The following is an 18,266-nucleotide window of genomic DNA, read 5'->3' on the forward strand; positions in this document are numbered from 1 at the left end:
ATTTACCTTTAGCTTAGCAATTTTCTTGACACAGTCTTGTGGTATCCAGGGGAAGTTAGTTTTAATTTCATTAGCATTACCAGAGTCTTCAATGAGATCGTGGTTCCCTATGAATATTTGCCATAGCTGGAAATGTAAAGAAAAAAAAAAAATAACATCAAAATATAAATTAGTAACAATAATTATTTATTAAGCAAAAACTTACCTCATTGGGTATCAAATCGTCGTAAACGTGTTTCAGTAAGTACAATACAACTACATATTTGTCTTTTTTATGTAGGCTTAGCAATACTCGCTCCACGATTTTCCTAGTGACACATTTGATAACTTCGCTGTTATTAATTTTTGCTTGATCCTGGAAAAGGAATATTTTGTTTGAGACGCCTCATAGTCTGGCATAGGGTGATTAACTGTCTATTTCAAAAGAACGATCGCGTTTTATTAATCTTTTTCCATTGAAGACTACCTACATTTGCACCAGTGCGTGACATTTCAACATGTTTACTTGAACACTGACCAATGAAGTAACAAGTTTAACTTCAGTAATTAGCTTCTAAACAACACTTCAACTCACCGGCTGTCTCCTGACGGCGTCTACGAATATATCAAGCACAGCATCGACCGGCAACGCTATGAGCGGCCATCTTGTAGCCAGTTCATTAGTAGCCAGTGCTAACACAGCCGTGCGTTGTGCCGCCGACTCGTACATCTGGCAAGCTACTCGACTAGCTTGTTCAACCTCCTTGGCGGCAGCTAGAGCTTCCATTATGGTATCGTTTGTGGCCCTCGTCTTGCTGAGTGAAGCTAGTACTCCCGCATCTTGTAAAATATCGCCTTTGTTTGATAACTCTCGGAGGAGATTTTCCTGGAAATCGGTAATATATCCCATAATTAAAGAAATAATACTTTGTTATCATAATATCATTTACGACCTCGATGGCGCAATGGTCACCATGCCGGACTGCCGAATCTGGGGTCCCGGGTTCGATTCCCGGTTCGGTCAATATTTGTGTGATGAGCATGCTTGTTGGCCGTGGTCTGGGTGTTACAATATGTATTTATAAATATGTATATATGTAGCTATATGTAGTTTATCAGTTGTGTTAGCACCCATAACACAAGTTAATTAATAACTTACCATGGGGCTAACCGACCGTGTGTGAAAAGGTGTCCCGACATTATATTTATTTATTTACACAAAATTTGTGATGCCCTGCCCCATTATGTATTTGTACGATTTGCTGAAAAGCTCACCTGTAATTCGTACTGTTGTTTCTGTAGAGTAGCCTTTTTTAGTTTTATTTCTCTAGACTTTTCGTCTACTTCAGAATTTTGTTGCTGTAAAGCGTAGTGCACCAATTGATCTAAAAAAATAAGTAAAACAGGAGTATTTGTTTGAACAAGGAACATGGAGAGAAAAAATGATTTAAATGCGGGTTTCTGTGGAGGAGATTACTTTCTTGAATCCGCCTTTTTTTGAAAAACCAATAATCTTCGGCACGTGTCAATAGCTAGAATGCCTTGTCACCACTGTCCTCATAGCTATTCTAGCTCAGACATTGTATGTTGTTTGTTTTGAAGACGTATGTGGCAAAAAATGGTTAGATGAATGATGGGAAGTGACTCTTGGTGTAGTTACCTGTGAGTGCGTATAGTGTGGGCGCGAAGTACAGGGGCGAGAGTGCGGCTTGGCGGTGCGGCGCCAGCGTCGGCGCTGTGCCGCACTGCAGCAGCACGCGGGCGCCCGCCACTGGCGGCCTGTCCGACGCTTCCGAGATCACTAGGGTACGGCCTAGCCTGGTACACCAGATTTCCAGGATTAACAAGTGGATATAAAACAGTAGTTATTGTAATTAAAATGTTATTTTCTTTACAAACATCTTCTATTATAGGACAAAAATCAAAAGAAAAAGAAATGTTTCACTTAAGTACCTCTAATTTATTTTAAAATAAATAAACAATATATTCTTTTTTGAAACTGTAAGTATTTAGCGTTTGATTGAAAAAAAAAAATGGTTTCCAATTACCCTTCTTTTGACAGGGCCATATTTGTAATATTATGTATTGCTATCGTAATTTGAACTCACCGGACGGCATACTGTACAGTGGTCAAGAACTTCTCGCTCCGTTGCGATACGAAATCGCATTGAGTACCAGCGAGCGTGTTCTTTAACCACGCCAGGCCTTCGCCGTCTGGATCCACGATCAATGGAGTAAAACCACATCTTTGGCTTTCTAAAAACTGTAACAAAAAGTTTTTTAAAACCCAAATTAATTTACTGAAATTAGGACAGTTAAATTAGTACTTCGCCACGTCAAAAATGGACGATACACAACAATTATAATGGGGGTCATCAACAGTTGAAGATTCTAAAATAGTGTTAAGATTCTGAAATTAACAAGAGGAAGCTATTTCATCCTTCGCTTTTTCCTTCATCTATTACTAACTTACAAATTATTACTTACTTGGTCAATCAAAACTGCATTTTTAATCGCAGTTGTGTCAGAAGGAAGACCGTCCGCTTCCCATTTCAGCTGTTTTTCAGTGGATGACAAGAAGTTAATTATTGAGAATGATGAGTCCTCAAAACCAATAAGTGCGCTCCACTTAGTCACATATGCCCTGAAAAATAAGAAGTAAGAAGAAGAAGTAAGAAAAATAAAAAGTAAGAAGAAAAAAATTGTGATGCTGATCCATTAATATTTTTTTTTTAGCTTTACCTTGCTTGTGGTTCGGTAATATCTGGCAGATAAACAATGTATGCAGCAGACAGTAACGATCTTGGATTCAGTTGTGATATTTCCTTTGAAATGTTCTCCAGCTGAAAAAGAGTATTGTTACTTCTCAATTCTGTTACATTCTAGTCTCCACTAGAACTACCCACACCAAAAGTAGCCGACACCAAAAGTAACCGAAATAAAGCTTTCTGTATGAACAATTTTGCAGAATGGCTTAGAATTAGAAGGACCAGAGATTATCTCCTACACCGTCACGAGCTCACAATTCACAAACTTTACCTTTATATAAGTACTAGCCGTTTTTCCGCGGCTTCACCCGCGTCCCGTGGAAGCTACTACCCGCACCGGCATAAAATATAGCCTATGTCACTCGCAGATTAGCTTTCTATGAGCAATGTTCTGCTACAGCTTTTGTACTCAACCCTACTCAAGTAAAAAATGCCTAAATATGATCTAAGTTCTTACATCGTTCTCCCACGCAGTGTACTCATGAGCCAATTGGTCTATAAGACTGGTGGCGGCTGTGATGGTCTCATTCGCCTGAGTAAGGCGTAGCTCTAGCGCGGCCGCGTCACGTGTGTGCTGGCCTAATTGTTCCTGAAGTGCAGCTACTCGCTCTTCTACTGTAGCTAGCCCGGTTGATAGAGCTGTCATTTGTTGTTCAGCGTCGGTAAGGTTCCTGATATAAAGTCATCCATGTAAAATTAATGTTTTATATGAATTGAGTAAATATTTTTTTAGGCCTACATCAATTGTTGAAATGTGTCTGAAAGTTTGAGTGTTACAGCAATTTCGATTTTAGTTTTTACATAATTCTTGTTTTTTAAAACAGGCACATATCTAGCCTTCAAAATAGGCCGGGCCATTCAATGCAGCAGATTTAAATATATTTATATTTAATTAACGTACACGATGAAGAAAGTATTGAGGGAGAGTACATAAGGGACGACATACGTATTCCATGTAGGGTAGAATATTAGGGGGTTTATAAGTGTAGTACATTAAAAGGTAGGCACAGATGGATAGTATATGTAGTTAATTTGTTGGCAAGTGTTCGTCCATGTAAGTTTCACACTTGAACTTCCTGAATCTTTTCTTTAATAGTAATTAATATGATGTGTACTGACTTGTGCAATTTGGCCTGATGCGCCTGCAGCGGCTGCACGCGCTGCAGCGCGGCGGCGTAGTGCAGGTTGGCCTTCACCCACGCCGCCAGCGGCGCGCACGCAGCGCTGGCTCGCTTAGCGGTAGCGGGCTCGAACGAACCGCCCCGCGTCTCTAGCAAACGTTGGACGCTTGCTAAAGCTGCCGGACTGATTTGACTGGCGTCCATACACCTTGAAAGATTAAAGAAAATTCATCACTACATAGTATAAAACAAAGTCGCTTTTTACACGCTTTTTATTAGCTTCACCTGTATGTTTGTATGTTTGTAGGTTTGTAACCGACTTCTTTGGGCGCGATTTTGACCCACTTTAAACGGCCAGATTTCGTTCAAACTTTGTAGATTTATTGAGAACCGATGACAATACACTAATTTGATAAAATTATTCAATTTTTAACCGACTTTCCAAAAAGGAGGAGGTTACACATACACATCGATTACCCGTTTAGGACCGATTTACGTGATTCTTTTTTTGTTCGACTCGGAATAGCTGCCAGTTGGTCCCTTAGTCATCAGGTCAGGATATGATGATGGAAACCCTGAGAAATCGAGGGCAACCTTCAAAAGTTGTAGGCATACATAGAGTAAAAACTTGACACTCAGGTGAACGCCTAAAAGCACTATTTAACTGTGAAGATTTGGAGCTGACCTGATGATGGAGACCAGAGAGGGTCGAGGGAACTCGACAACTGAATATGTAAACTACCTCGTGTTTGGGCTTAAATTATTCGTATTGACAAGACCTATGCAACAGTGAAGGTTTATAGCTGACCTGATGATGGACACCAGAGAAAGTCGAGGGAACTCGACAGCTGAATATGTAAACTACCTCGTGTTTGGGCTTAAATTATTCGTATTGACAAGACCTACGCAACAGTGAAGGTTGGGAGCTGACCTGATGATGGAGACCAGAGAAAGTCGAGGGAACTCGACAACTGAATATGTAAAATACCTCGTTTGGACTTATATTCTTTGTATTGATGAGAACTTCCCACTTGTATGGATAGTGACAACTATTCGTATGATTGTAAATAAATAACCTTTTTACAAAAAAATAATAGTTTAAAAAAAACTAAAAAACACGCTTTTATAGAAAACGAACTAAAAATAGAAAATAAATTTAAATTAAAATTAGTGTTAAAATACAAAAAAAAAATATTTAAAAAAGCGTAAGTGCATGGTGTCAATAGTTATAAATATTTTATTGACAGATATGAGTACAGTGATTTTCATTTCGATAATATCTTAAAAAGCACCCCACGCTTTTCATAAATATTTTTTTTTGTATTTTAACACTGTTTTCTTAATTTAAATTCATTAACATTTATTTTCTATTGTTTAGTTCGTTTTTCTATAAAAAGCGTGTTTTTTTAGTTTTTTTTAAACTATTATTTTTTTGTAAAAAGGTTATTTATTTACAATCATACGAATAGTTGTTCTGTCCCTGTGTCCCTGTTTGCTTAAATGCAACCAATTTATATGCGTTTTTTTTAAATAGATAGAGTTATTAAAGAGGTAGGTGTATGCGTATAATAATATACATTAAATAGTGGGAAAATTCCGTGCCAAGCCGAGTCGGGACGCTAGTAATGAATAAAATTCATAACTTTACTGAAAACTCGTATTTAATTAGATATTGGAGGGAGTGGGGCTCCCACAATTAGGTAAAAATCATAAAATAATTATAAAGATATTTTAGTATGCATATAAGAAGAGTAACTACCGAATATCCTCTTTAACTCCTCGTTTCGATAGGAAATTCTTCATGGAATGCCATGAAGTATCAGCGATGCCCATGAGCCTCAGCACGCCTTCTAACACATCGCGCACCACCTCAGGTGGCGCTCGCAATGAACGAACCTGCGACACATCGACAAATAAAATTTTGGTACACAACTTTAATGAAAATAATTTATTTATTTGTTAAGTTATAATGAACGCCTCGCTGGAACCTAATTCAGAAATATTTAAATGCTCACTTCGCTCAATGATTCAGGTCGTATATCTCCAACGGCTGATCGGGCTGCCGCTATGATAGGTTCTACCGCTGCTAATTCTGCTTCGATTTCTTTTTTTCTGAAATTTATTTTTTTTACATTTTAAATACATCAGTAAAGTATCCTACATTATAAGTATATATATAATAGATAATCCCTTCATTATCATTCTAATTTAGGTAGAACAATAATTGCCAGTAGATTGTTAATTTTGGGAGGCGGGCGGATTAGATTTATGGAATACCAATTAAATACCATCATACACAAAAATATATCATTTAAAATCCGAATTGAAGAAAACTCACTGTGCCTGCAACTTCTCATTCTCGATCTCAATATTCCTCTTGAGGGTGTGCATTTCATCCTTATGGTCGGTATTAGCGCGGACCGTGGCACTTATTTGCTGCAGCGCATGAGCGGCGGCGGCTTGCTTCTCGCGCAGGGCGACTTCTTGTGTGGCTGCTTCCGCTTGTAGGCGGGACACGTCCGTGCGGGCACGGCGTAGTGCTTCTACACCCGCCTGGGTAGCGTTATGAATTTATTTACTATGGAGAATTACAGCTATATAAAATGTAACTAGAGAAATGTCATAAGTCATTGTGTCAGAAGGGATATACCTAGTATTTATTTTTTATTTTGGAAGCTCTAAATAGGTGGTACATTTTAACATAATCATTAGAATTGTAATGCTTGCAGAACAAGAACTACTCACCTTGGACTTTTCAAACCCTGAGAATACACCACGAATGCCTTTATAGAAAAAAATCCTACCCTAAAAATTTATTTATTATATTGTAATTAAAATTTTATTATATTGTATTTTAAAATCTTACCGATAACATGGTATGTCTCTGAACAAGAGCAGTTTTCTTCCTATTGCTGATGTTATAATAAGTCTTGACAAAGTTGACGTATCTGCAGGGGGCGCGCTTCCACTCCACGTCGATGCTCTTGTGAATGTTCACAAACCCGTCTATAGGTAGTGCTTCAAGTTGCTCCTTTGTTGATTCTACTGCGTTCTCCTTTAGCAACCTAAAAGAAACAAGTTGAAAATAGAATATAATATGTATTTTATCAGCCGAATGCATCCAGACAGGTGGGCCAATGTTGTGTCATGTGTTGCTCAGTGGATACCACAGGATGGCCACCGCAGACGTGGTAGGCCCCGGAAGAGGTGGCGTGACGATCTGGACGCCTACAACCCTGACTGGTGGGAGCAGTCTAAGGATCGAGAGGTGTGGAGACAAAATGGGGAGGCCTTTGCCCAGCAGTGGGACAGTAAGGGCTAAGAAAAAAAATCTGTCTTAAATTTTACTTGGTTATATTGTTACATAAATGTTCAAATAAAGATGCAAAATATACAAAAACTTAAAGTGATGTGACACCACAAAAACTCTTACAAAGCTTTTAGCAAGCGTAACCTTGATGCAAGCGACAAAAAATAAGTGAGTTCTAAATAACAACACAAAAAAATACACGACATAAAAATAATGGTGCAAACACACTACCTACCTTCATCAACGTATGAGGTGCAACATTTCTAAGTGCAAAGTACCGCGATGTATAATACCTCTGCACGATAAGTCTCGGTGTTTCGCGCAACGTGACGTCATTCCAATGGTCCAACCAGACTATGTTACCGTCGTTGTATAAGAGAGGGTACTTGTCCATTAACTCTGATAGATTGTCTTGGCTCTTGTCCAGGCAAATTATGATGCCGAGGTTTTCTTTTATGGCTGTAAGATGGCGGTTAATTTTTTATACACAGAATGGGTACATACGGTTTACGGTTACCCAACAAAAAATATGTGTCTGTGTGACTCTGTTAAAATCTCTGCAACTAATCTCAAAACAAAATTCATTAAGAAGCAACACTGATAAATGATCTGTTTTAATTTATTACAGTTAAGTATTTTAAGTCCATTTACACCGAGAATATACGTACGACGTATAACGTAGGTCGCTCTTAAAACAAGGAAGTTTGTGGTGTAGGTGAACTTACTTAGACCTAAGTCTGATAGTTAACCAGAAACCTTTTCTTTTTCATTCCAAATTGTTATTTTTCTATGAACATTACTTAGATAACAAAGCATAAATACTTACACTTAAGAGTATTGTTTTCAGCATTAGGCATCAGCATTGCGGGTAACGCATGCGGTGTGCGGGCGCGGCGCAGTGCCTCCACGGCCGACAACGACGTCTGCGTCGCTGCGCTTTCACGCAACAATACGATACTGCGCTTGCCTTCACCCGCTGAAGATAACGCCTGCAAACATACAGACAATCATATCATCGTCTTCATCCTCCAGCTCTATTGGGCCTTTTCCCAACTATGTTGGGGTCGGCTTCCAGTGTAACCAGATGTAGCTGAGTACTAGTGTTTTACAAGGGGCGACTGCTCTGCCTGACCTCCTCAATCCAGTTACGTGGGTAACCCAATGCCCCTTCACACACTTAGACTATCTTTGATAATTTTGCATAATACTCGTGTATCCCGGCTGTATCTGTCAGTCACGTCAAAGTCCGTCACGAATATAATCTATCAAGCTGCCGTCAGAAGTACCATCAGGCATAATTGATTCAATAAAAAAAAATACAAGATAGAGTTGTATGGGTAGGTACTGAAGAAAGCAAGATGTTAGAAGAGATATTTATGCAAATTTTATAAGGTTGAAGGTTTGTTTTTTATAGTTGATCTATCTAAAACATTACAACTACTTATTTATTCAATAAAAATAACTTACATTTTTAAAAATCGTGTTGAACTGTGTGTCATCATTGATAACGAAGAGGGAGGCAGGCAGCGCGGCTGCAGTAATGTGTGCGGCGGCCAGCCGACCCACTCCTGCGCATCCCACGCACACCAATAATCCTCCATTGGTCTACAACAGTTTAAAAGATCCATATTTAATATATTTCAATCTCAAAGGTAGTAAAGAGAAATCTAAAAGTGGTATATTACCGATTTCGCCATTGCTGGGCAAAGTGTAGCTAATTCCGAGCATACCTCTGCGCCAGTATCTCCAAACACATTGTGTTCGTTTTCAGACACTAGAACAGAAACAAGCCAATAAATAGACTCGGGGAGAACCTTGGATTTCAAAAGAAATGAGTTTTTTTAACTTATATAGATACTCCTTATCATAAGCATGTTAAATAGTAATGAGTATTGTTATTAGTATATAGTGAGAGCATGTATTAACTTACAGCACTGATTAATAAGTAGTTCTGTCCTACGATGCCAGTCATTATAATCAGTTAGTTCCAAGTATACGCCGTCACCGCGCAACTTGCAAGCGAAGTACATCGCTTCGTTATTCACCTTCAAATGTTTCCGAGATATCGTACTAAACATAGCTTTTTCATCATCTGATATTAATCTTTCTCTGAATATGAAGTTTGCTTCTGCGCTAATGGCCATTACAAGTTGATCCAGGTTCGTAGGAGAGTACCATTTGATGTTTTCACACCATCTCTTCAAATGCGATGCGTTCCATTTGTAATGTATTTCGGAATCGAATGTCTCTGTCACCTGTAAAACAACATAATTTATTTTTATGCTGTCTTATGCTAAGAATAAATAAATAAATAAAAAGTTCGGTGTAAACTAAGTATTCAAGAAATTACCTCTTTGAACATAGCTAGCAGTGTCTCTGCCAATTTTGTTATGTCTTTCATTGGTATACTCTTGTCAACACTATTCTTCAGATAATGCGTAGCTATTTCTAACAATTCCTCGTCCTCCGATTCACTGTGGAGACAATTTATTATAAAATCAGTTAAGTTTTAAAGCTTAGTAAGATTTTGTAAACAGTTTGTGGTTTCGGCCGGGAATTACTCCGAAGAAAAATAGTACCCTTACAAAAAAAGTCGATACATTTAATAAAGCTAGTAGATTTGCGTTGAAAGTGACAAATATTTTTTTTCATGGCATAACCTTTTAGTACATAGTTTTTTTGCTTACACTAAAACTATGTTACATGATATTAGAATAAAATATTTCTATGTTTCTTGATGACTTTACCTCAAAACTCTAAGTTCTAGTGCTGCAGCCAACCGAGGCGATATGGCACTATGTGTAGTGGCCGTGGCCAACACTCGTAGCCGCGACACCTGGCACCACTGAGTGCCCGCGCCGCCCTCCTCGTCCGTACCACGTGTCCAGAAACCGTTGTGTTGGATCAACTGAATGTAGGAATACATGTAGATATGAATGAATGTAAGAATATATGTTTGAGCTCTTACATACAAGTGGCATGTTCCCAACGGCGGAGGTAACTGCAGTCGTCGACATTTCAACTTTGAAAATCAGAAGAACTGCAAGTCTCGCTATAGGTCGACTGCTGCCGTTGGGAACATATGTATATGCCGCTCGTGTGTAAGAGCTCTAAGTTTTACTTTTTAGTGAGGAGATAAGAATCTGCTGGGACCGCGGGATTGATCGAAGGATTTACCGCGGCCCTGGTAAATAAAGGGCCCCAGAAAGAACATGGTGGGTTTTAGGCAATAAGAGTCTGATACTTACCCACTCACATATTACTGGCTACTGCCCGATTACCATTTACCACGTTACCTTAAAAAGTAAAGTTTCATTACCTGCAGTAAAAATGAGTGCACGGGGCTAGATTTCCAGGCATCAGTTCTAGCGCGATGTAATGAACGTATCAACAGAGTGCCCCGAGCACCGCCGCTCACGCCGCGACCGCCAGAACGTACCATGTTATTCTGTAGCAAAAGTTAACTTCAATACATTCCAAATTTAGTTTATGTAGATAACTAAGTAATATATCTTATGTAGATAATTAATTGTTTTGAATTTTATTTTCGTTTTAATTAATACATTTATTTGATAAATGTGGGATGAACTCACCCTTTTCAACTCTGCAATGATATCAGCAGGTTCTAAAATCGGCGTGCAATCTATTGTTAGAACAGCTGAATTGCATTCCTTTATTATGTATTCTGCTAATAAGCTGAAAAAATATCACAACATAATTTTTTTTTTATATGAGACGACAGAATTTGTGACCTTATTAGTTTTTTTTTTTTCAATTTGTAAATTTATTTAGTTGCACATTTCAGAAAGTATCCCGTTTTGCAATTTACTACAACGTAGTTAGACGACTTACTTCTTAGCACAGGCATCAGGCCCCACCAGCAGTAGATGTGCGGTGTGTGACGTGACACAGGCGCGGAGTGTCGGCTCGCACGACACTAGACGTCGCGACATCAGCAGTGTGTCCGACACCCACTCGTTTATACAAACAGGCGCTACTATTGGCGGGCCCATGAGAGTTGACAACTGGAATTAGTGAAAAAACACTTATTTACCAAACTAAATAATGTTATAGATAGACGATATATATTCTGAATACTAGGATGCACAGCTTTGGAGGAAATAACATAACAATCTTACTTTCACGATAACATATTTGAACTAGGAAAGCACATATTTTAATAGATATTAACTAAACATTTTAATGCAAGTAATTTCGGGTTTATTTACTTCCATGATTTATGATCTAACGTCTGCTGTTAAGTAACATTGTTTCCAGCTAAAAAGGTAGGTATTCATATTTATCAGTAAAGAAACCGCTAGTTGATATCTCACATCATCATGAAAACTATCGATAGCACTCTCCTTGATGACGTGGACAACGCTCCGCTCTATAGCCAAGTAGACCAGTTCTTCAGGACTCACGCGCGTAGTGTTGAATCCTGTGTCTTGGGCTACATACTCGAACTGTGTTAGTATTTGCTTTACCTATAAAAATAGAGTAACCAATTACTTTAGAATTTGTTTAGGGTCATAGCTACTGTAACAAAGTTTTTTTCGATATTTTTTGTACCTACATATTTATTTAATTTTGTATGTACAAAGTTACACACAGAACACAGATAAGAAGAAAAATAGAACAAATAGTACAAAGGCACAGCTTATTTCACATGAAATCTCATCCAGCAGACCCGTTATTCAATTCAATTCAAATTCTTTATTTCAGACTTGTTTTGTTATGGGAGATTTAAAATGAAAAACACATACAGATATACCTATATATACTTACAACAGTAACGTTTTGCAGTTTCAAAGCGAGGTCAGACTTGTGATCAGTAAGCCACTGGATACTCTTCTTAATCACTTGTTGTAGTAACGGTAACGCCATTTTTGCGTTCTCATTGTCAAAGTCAGCACTTCGCATCCACCCTTCTAAGACATCTAGGTCACAGCTTACATCATCACTGCGAAAATATGTTTCTTTGGTTTTATGTGCGAATGAATAAAAGACAAACGTTAAATGAATACGGTATAAAAAATTACAAATTGCTCATTACAGGTATTTTGCAGCAGAAAATAAATAAATATTACAAAAATAATAAAACTCGGGGTAGGTGTTTTTGGGGGGCTGTCTCATGTTATCTTGACGTTCGAAAATTGCAGTTTTCAGCCTACTTTGAACCAACGCTTTTTAATTTTGAGTCGATATAGAAACTTTTCTATCTTTACCTTAAAAGTATAATTCCCATGCGTGACACTGTAGCCGGCGAGGCATGTTCCAAGCTATGCGTTTCGAACAGGAAGTTAACATTGGAGCCGAACTGAATCCTCCAGCCTGAAGGCAATGTGAGCAGTCTGTTGTCGTCCAGTACTGAGTTCAGAGCTTCTATCCATTCTGGGTCGATGTCGCCGTCACATACTACCCAGGACCATACGTCTGGAAGTAAATACATGACTTTTTATGATATTTGTGTATTTGTGGTTGCCTGAAATAAAGGACTAAATAAAATAGGAAATTACTTATGCGATAGGCACTTTGTATCCTTTTTTTTTCTCAAGTAGGTATTGAGTTTCAAACCCGAGGATCGAGTTTACGTCTGAAGCAGAATCGATACTGAAGTACTTTGAAAACGAAAAAAAGCTGTAGAATAAAGGGCTTTTTGGTACATACCATTTGGTTGGTTAGATATTTCCAAGGCAGTTGAAGATATGACGCCATCAGTCCACTGTCGTGTATCGTTGTCGATGTTGCCGAGCAACCACTCGCGGCTCATCGCCTTTGGGCATATTATGTACTCCACTACGTTCTTGCCTTGATGAGCTAGAGCCTATAAAAAATATATGATAAAGAGTTCACTTTGTGCTGATGCAAATCGGAATAATTTTAATTCTTTCTATTATTACTTTTAAAATGTTTTAAAAACTTCAGTAGCTTTTTTTAGAAGGCATTAAGAACTCACCGATTTCAATAGCCGTCTGATGGTAGTTTTGCCTGATCCTGGTGGGCCGACGATAACTACTCCCATTCGTTGCTGCATTTGTTCGTATAGCTCCACGCATTTTTGCAACTGAAAAAATAATTTAAGAGGTCATTTAAGATATTTAAGTATGTATTTCAGTATTATATACAGAGATAAACGCCTTGTTACACTGTTAATAATTTACATTATCTTGTGTTTAATTAAAATGCTTCAGGTCTTCATAAGGTCATTATAAAATTTTACCTGCAGTTTATTGTGCACAAGCTTCAGATTATCAACGGTAGCTTCTAGAGCAGTACATATCGGATCCGAACTGGACTCTTCAGTCGGCACATCGGAGAATACCAGCGACAAAATATTTTCAAACCTGTGGATAAAATATATTTATTCTTGTTTATTATTGGACATGTTTGGCAAATTACCCTTTAGAATCAGAAATACTTATATAATTTATAACAGATTGACCAAATATAATAGATAATCAACTAAATACATTTTAACCTATTTTATATTTATAAAATGTATTTAACAACAATCTGTGTAGTTCTACTGATTTAAGCAAACGATTGTCGAAAGAGTGAGTACCTGGTAGCATCGTATGTAGTAAGTTTAGAGAGGTTGTTGAGGGTCAGCACGCGCCTTGCGGCGGCGCGGCGGCCGCGCAGGTCGGCGGCGCGGGACTGCAGTGCGGCGGCGCAGCTGCCTACTGCCGCCTTCAGAGCGCGTAAGCCCCAGTCGTAGTGACGCTGCTCGCTTAGCAACGAACTGCAACATAGTACGTTATATTTGCGCCATCGTCATCAATACTACTGTACCCTCAGAATTTTATGGATAAAAGTCTTGGCACATATGAAGGGCAAGGTGCATCTGTTGTTAGGTAGCTGTAAGATCGCTAAAAGGTCCCAGTCATCTGCGGGATAGCTGCAAGCTCGCTGAAAGGTCCCAGTCATCTGCTGGATGATTGTTCGAAAGAGTTACCGCTGCCCTGGTACATAAATGGCCTACGGGGGAACATGATGTGTTTTAGTCAGTAAGTACGCCTAATTGCTAACCCACAGCGGGAGGAGTTATTTGATGATTTCCAATCGAAAAAAAAACCCAGTCATCACATACCTAGCTAAACTAAAGACATCATGCAGATCCTTAGCGAGTATCTCAGCATCAGGCACACAAGCCGCAGCCAGTAGATGCGCCGCCAATACATCGGGGCGTGGTTGTAACATGGCCACGGGCCGCATTACGCGTTGTAATGCAGCCGGTAACGTACGCCGGCCCCCATAGCCACGACCCGCGGGGTTCATGGTCGCAGCCACCCCGCACCATTCTGATACACGCACCTGGAATGGTTATGGGCATACAAGATTATGTAAAGAAATTGTACCTACATACATATACCTAACCAAGATCTACCTATATAGATTTTCTCTAATAATGGACACAAATACCTACCTACCGATTTACTCCCACCGTAAATTATTTATTTTTGAACATAGATTTTACATTTTTAAATATTAAATATAAAAATAAAAAACATTTAGAAATATAAAAAATAGGTTGCCACCGATATCGGGCACAGGGTCCAAGGTACCACCGTAAATTATTATTATTAGAGTAAATGCGATAAAAATAACAAAAGAGTAAGTATTATTTATCCATCATCAAGGATAAATACAAAATTGAGCAAAAAAGATTCTCTCCGGCGGGGAATCGAACCCCGGTCTCCCGCGTGACAGGCGGGGATACTTACCACTATACTACCGAAGACTTGTCGAGACTGGTGAAATAACGAGGTTGTAGTGATAAATTATTATTTTATCTTATTCAACTTTAAATTCAGATTATGACTACACTTGCAGCTCGATAAATAACTTCATGTAATAAGATTCTTTTTAACACTCCTGAGTGTGGATGACGGAAGATTAACTATAATCACCTGAATTGGTTTTCTAATGACAAGATAAACGACAGCAAGAATCCAATCAAAATAAAAATGAGAAAAATAACAAAGCATAAGCTAAAATTGTTACCATTACATACGGCAACAGTTTAAATTTCACAAATAGTTAAATAGTAATATCAGTTGAATTTTGACATCATAAAAATAATGTTGTATTCCTATTTCTAGTAACCAAAACAGATGGATAGGTCGCGGTCGGAATCTCACATGTTTCCCATTAAGCACAGCAGTGGGTTCTGATCCAGCAGTTCTGTCAGTAGTAGCAGACAGCAACGAGGACAGCTGATGAGACACGGCAGCTAGCGTGTGAGCCGCCAAACGGTTGAACTCGTCGAAACAGCCCCACGCGCCGCATAAAGCGAGCCCGCTTAGTAAACGACCCATACATTCGGCATCCATCGCCTGTAATATTATTAACGTGCATTTTACATATATATCAATTTACAATGAAATGAAATCTGCCTAGCCTTTTCCCGAGTTGGGGTCAGTTTTTATTCAACCGAATGCTGCCAGGACCAGTTGTCTAGCAAGTTATTAAAGATAAAAAAACAAAATTATTAATACATTTTAAACAAGGCTTACAGGCTAACAGAAGAATGATATACCTATTGGCTGTAATATTACACATACTTAAAAAAATCCCCATTTTTTATTTTAAATCTCCCATTTAGAAGAGTATAACCCTATTAACAAGTAATGAATACCTATAATAACCTAACATAGACATAATTTACATGCAAATAAAATGTTACCTCATCACAATTGAAGATCAACACCAGACGACCCACTAGGCCACCCAATGCTTTAACTGATTCCGTCTTGCCGGTTCCCGCTGGACCGAAAGGGTTTCCGACTAAGCCCAAATGAAGGGACTGGAATTAACACATGAATATATTAAAGTAGGAGAACTCCTTAAACATTCTGTTTTAAAATTTAAATTAATTAAATAATATAAAACTATGTATAAAAATAAGTTACCTGAGTTAAAATGAAAAAGCAGTCGTCAGCGAGTTCTGTGCGCACAAACTGTCCCGTGTTGACACCGAGGTACTCGTACGAATATGATATCTGAGCTAGACCCATTTTTGCCACGACTTCCTTCGTATTTAGCACATAAAATCTGTAAACAGCATGTTATTTGTATTATCTACTTAAGTGATGGCAGACTGAAACTTGAAAAAAAAAGCAAATCACTTATAATGATTGATCGCCTAAGCATTATTTTACCAACCTCAACTGTTTTTGCCAAAGCCAGTCGCTAGTTGACACGATATTGCTGTCTATGAGAATTCTGATGACGGACAAATAATGAGCGCATTGTAATATGAGCGCCTGTCTTTTACGTCGCTCACTTTCGTCCTCTATTTCGGCAGAAGCGTAGTACAAATTCTCCTTTTCAATATTCGCTTTTAATTTGTGCAATTCTTTAGAAGTAATGGCTTTTTCGGCTTGCTCCGTAAACCGTATGTTTTGCGCGAGGCACAGTATTTGCGTTGGTAGCGAAAATGGATCTTGCTCTTGTAGCGAATTTGTAACTATGCACTTTAAGGTCATGCTCTTTAATGAAGAACGCATCTCAGCTTCTAAATTCTTTAACCATATCTATAATGTTAAAATAATTGAGAATGTAAGTATTTGCTTCATTGTTTATTTATAAATGAGCTTACGAATAAAATTTACCTCGACGGGGCAGTCGATATCGACTGGGTGGTCTAGTTGGAATGTCTCGCCGTAATGGGTACATAATGCTGTAATAGACATATCACCGGGACCGAGGCGCACTCCCGTGATTCCCGGAAAGAGTTTTTTGAGATGAGTTTGCATTACAGCTTCTCTTCCTTCGGCACCAGCTCGGGCTTGGCCGAGCAACTCCAACAAATCGTCATCGCTCAGGAAATATAGCCTCGGAAATACAGAACGTTTCTCCTAGAAACACAATTTAAAAGCTACTTTAAAACATTATCCCCCAGAAACCTAATGAGTCTGTACCTACAATCGTAATTAATTTTGCAATTGCATATGTACCTATGGAGTGAAGCATGATTTCGTTTAAGTTGTTAGCCTATCGAGTCAGCTTAACAGATGATGTCATGTAAATAAAAACTGCCTACCTATTGCCAACACATGAGACATAAGTACGTAACCAAACTTGATCTGCGACTATTAACTCCATTCGTTGTAATTACATTCGACTATTTATGGGTTGTGTGCACACAGGACAGGAGCAGTTTCCGGTTTATTATTATTTTAAGCCTGTGATGTCTCGCTGTAGAATAAAGGTCTTCCTCATCTTATGCAACCTGAGACTATTCCTTGGGTTAGTTTAGAGACATTATTTTTTTGGAATAGTGTGATATACTTACATCAATATAAAGATTCAAAGCCGATTGGCAAGCAAGAAGCTGCTCAGATATCGAATCCAGCATAGGCTGGAGTCTCGAAGACTGTAGTAGTGCAGATAGCCTAGGATCAGCTTCTAAGATGCGAGTCACTTGTCTGAACCCCTGGTCTACTTTTCTGAACTTGATTCCTAATTCGCCATCATCGTTAGAGAGTATCGGTTCTAAGTATAACCATCTGAAATTAAAAACGTCAGGTTAATCTAATACTCCGTGTTTGGGATTAGGAGGACAGGAAATCCAGTCCTGGCTGTAACTGGTCTGATGAGAATCTTAAACCAATTGCACCATATCATTGTGTTGTGAAGATGTACCTATATCTTAAGATCGTTATTTTCTAAAGTTTCTGCTTCTAGCCTCGTTGGTCTAGTAAGAGGTACTATAGTCGATATTTCAGTTCAACTTGAGGGTCGGAACTATAACACTATACAGTAGTCAAGAGGCCCTATATATCAAGGCATAATAAAAAGCTTAGTACTATTCGTCTGGTAGTCCTACTATAAAAATAATCACTCATGTCTTTCAACATGAACTCATGTCAGCTGTTTATGGTTGTTATAATTTGATTCATCATATTGTAGTAAAACAAATATGATGACTCAGTGTAGATGGTAGACATTAAAATAACTTGTGTAAAGTCCATCTAAGCAAGTGTTGTATTAGCTATTCTTTACCAAACTCTACTCGCTACTAGAATGTGCGAATTTTCGACTAGACATTGTTTCCTATTAGACAAAAATCACTAGCAACCT

The 18,266-nt window shown here is 38.4% G+C and overlaps 1 protein-coding gene and 1 non-coding gene across 2 annotated transcripts in view; both read right to left on the reverse strand.

Moving 5' to 3' along the window:
* Positions 1–18,266, reverse strand: part of LOC110372265 (cytoplasmic dynein 2 heavy chain 1) — a 53,331-nt gene that overhangs the window by 10,306 nt on the left and 24,759 nt on the right. The window contains exons 26-63 of the mRNA XM_064036632.1: positions 17,479–17,692; positions 16,796–17,041; positions 16,347–16,717; positions 16,094–16,235; positions 15,868–15,987; positions 15,323–15,517; positions 14,272–14,495; positions 13,744–13,923; positions 13,402–13,525; positions 13,138–13,245; positions 12,849–13,005; positions 12,407–12,614; positions 11,967–12,141; positions 11,513–11,665; positions 11,031–11,203; positions 10,772–10,874; positions 10,498–10,626; positions 9,926–10,086; positions 9,529–9,652; positions 9,109–9,433; positions 8,864–8,952; positions 8,646–8,783; positions 8,005–8,167; positions 7,472–7,637; positions 6,735–6,933; positions 6,207–6,421; positions 5,884–5,980; positions 5,628–5,764; positions 3,867–4,076; positions 3,205–3,418; positions 2,722–2,822; positions 2,467–2,623; positions 2,088–2,242; positions 1,640–1,797; positions 1,255–1,364; positions 575–865; positions 206–355; positions 7–126 (exon numbers count right to left, since the gene is read on the reverse strand). Of these exons, the coding sequence (XP_063892702.1) occupies positions 7–126; positions 206–355; positions 575–865; positions 1,255–1,364; positions 1,640–1,797; positions 2,088–2,242; positions 2,467–2,623; positions 2,722–2,822; positions 3,205–3,418; positions 3,867–4,076; positions 5,628–5,764; positions 5,884–5,980; positions 6,207–6,421; positions 6,735–6,933; positions 7,472–7,637; positions 8,005–8,167; positions 8,646–8,783; positions 8,864–8,952; positions 9,109–9,433; positions 9,529–9,652; positions 9,926–10,086; positions 10,498–10,626; positions 10,772–10,874; positions 11,031–11,203; positions 11,513–11,665; positions 11,967–12,141; positions 12,407–12,614; positions 12,849–13,005; positions 13,138–13,245; positions 13,402–13,525; positions 13,744–13,923; positions 14,272–14,495; positions 15,323–15,517; positions 15,868–15,987; positions 16,094–16,235; positions 16,347–16,717; positions 16,796–17,041; positions 17,479–17,692 (6,502 nt within the window). The remainder of the gene's footprint in view (positions 1–6; positions 127–205; positions 356–574; positions 866–1,254; positions 1,365–1,639; positions 1,798–2,087; positions 2,243–2,466; positions 2,624–2,721; positions 2,823–3,204; positions 3,419–3,866; positions 4,077–5,627; positions 5,765–5,883; positions 5,981–6,206; positions 6,422–6,734; positions 6,934–7,471; positions 7,638–8,004; positions 8,168–8,645; positions 8,784–8,863; positions 8,953–9,108; positions 9,434–9,528; positions 9,653–9,925; positions 10,087–10,497; positions 10,627–10,771; positions 10,875–11,030; positions 11,204–11,512; positions 11,666–11,966; positions 12,142–12,406; positions 12,615–12,848; positions 13,006–13,137; positions 13,246–13,401; positions 13,526–13,743; positions 13,924–14,271; positions 14,496–15,322; positions 15,518–15,867; positions 15,988–16,093; positions 16,236–16,346; positions 16,718–16,795; positions 17,042–17,478; positions 17,693–18,266) is intronic.
* Positions 14,851–14,922, reverse strand: Trnad-guc (transfer RNA aspartic acid (anticodon GUC)). Its single transcript has one exon. It is a non-coding gene; the product is annotated as a tRNA-Asp (tRNA).

This window comes from Helicoverpa armigera, chromosome 10 (assembly GCF_030705265.1).
Source record: "Helicoverpa armigera isolate CAAS_96S chromosome 10, ASM3070526v1, whole genome shotgun sequence".
Lineage (NCBI taxonomy): Eukaryota > Metazoa > Arthropoda > Insecta > Lepidoptera > Noctuidae > Helicoverpa > Helicoverpa armigera.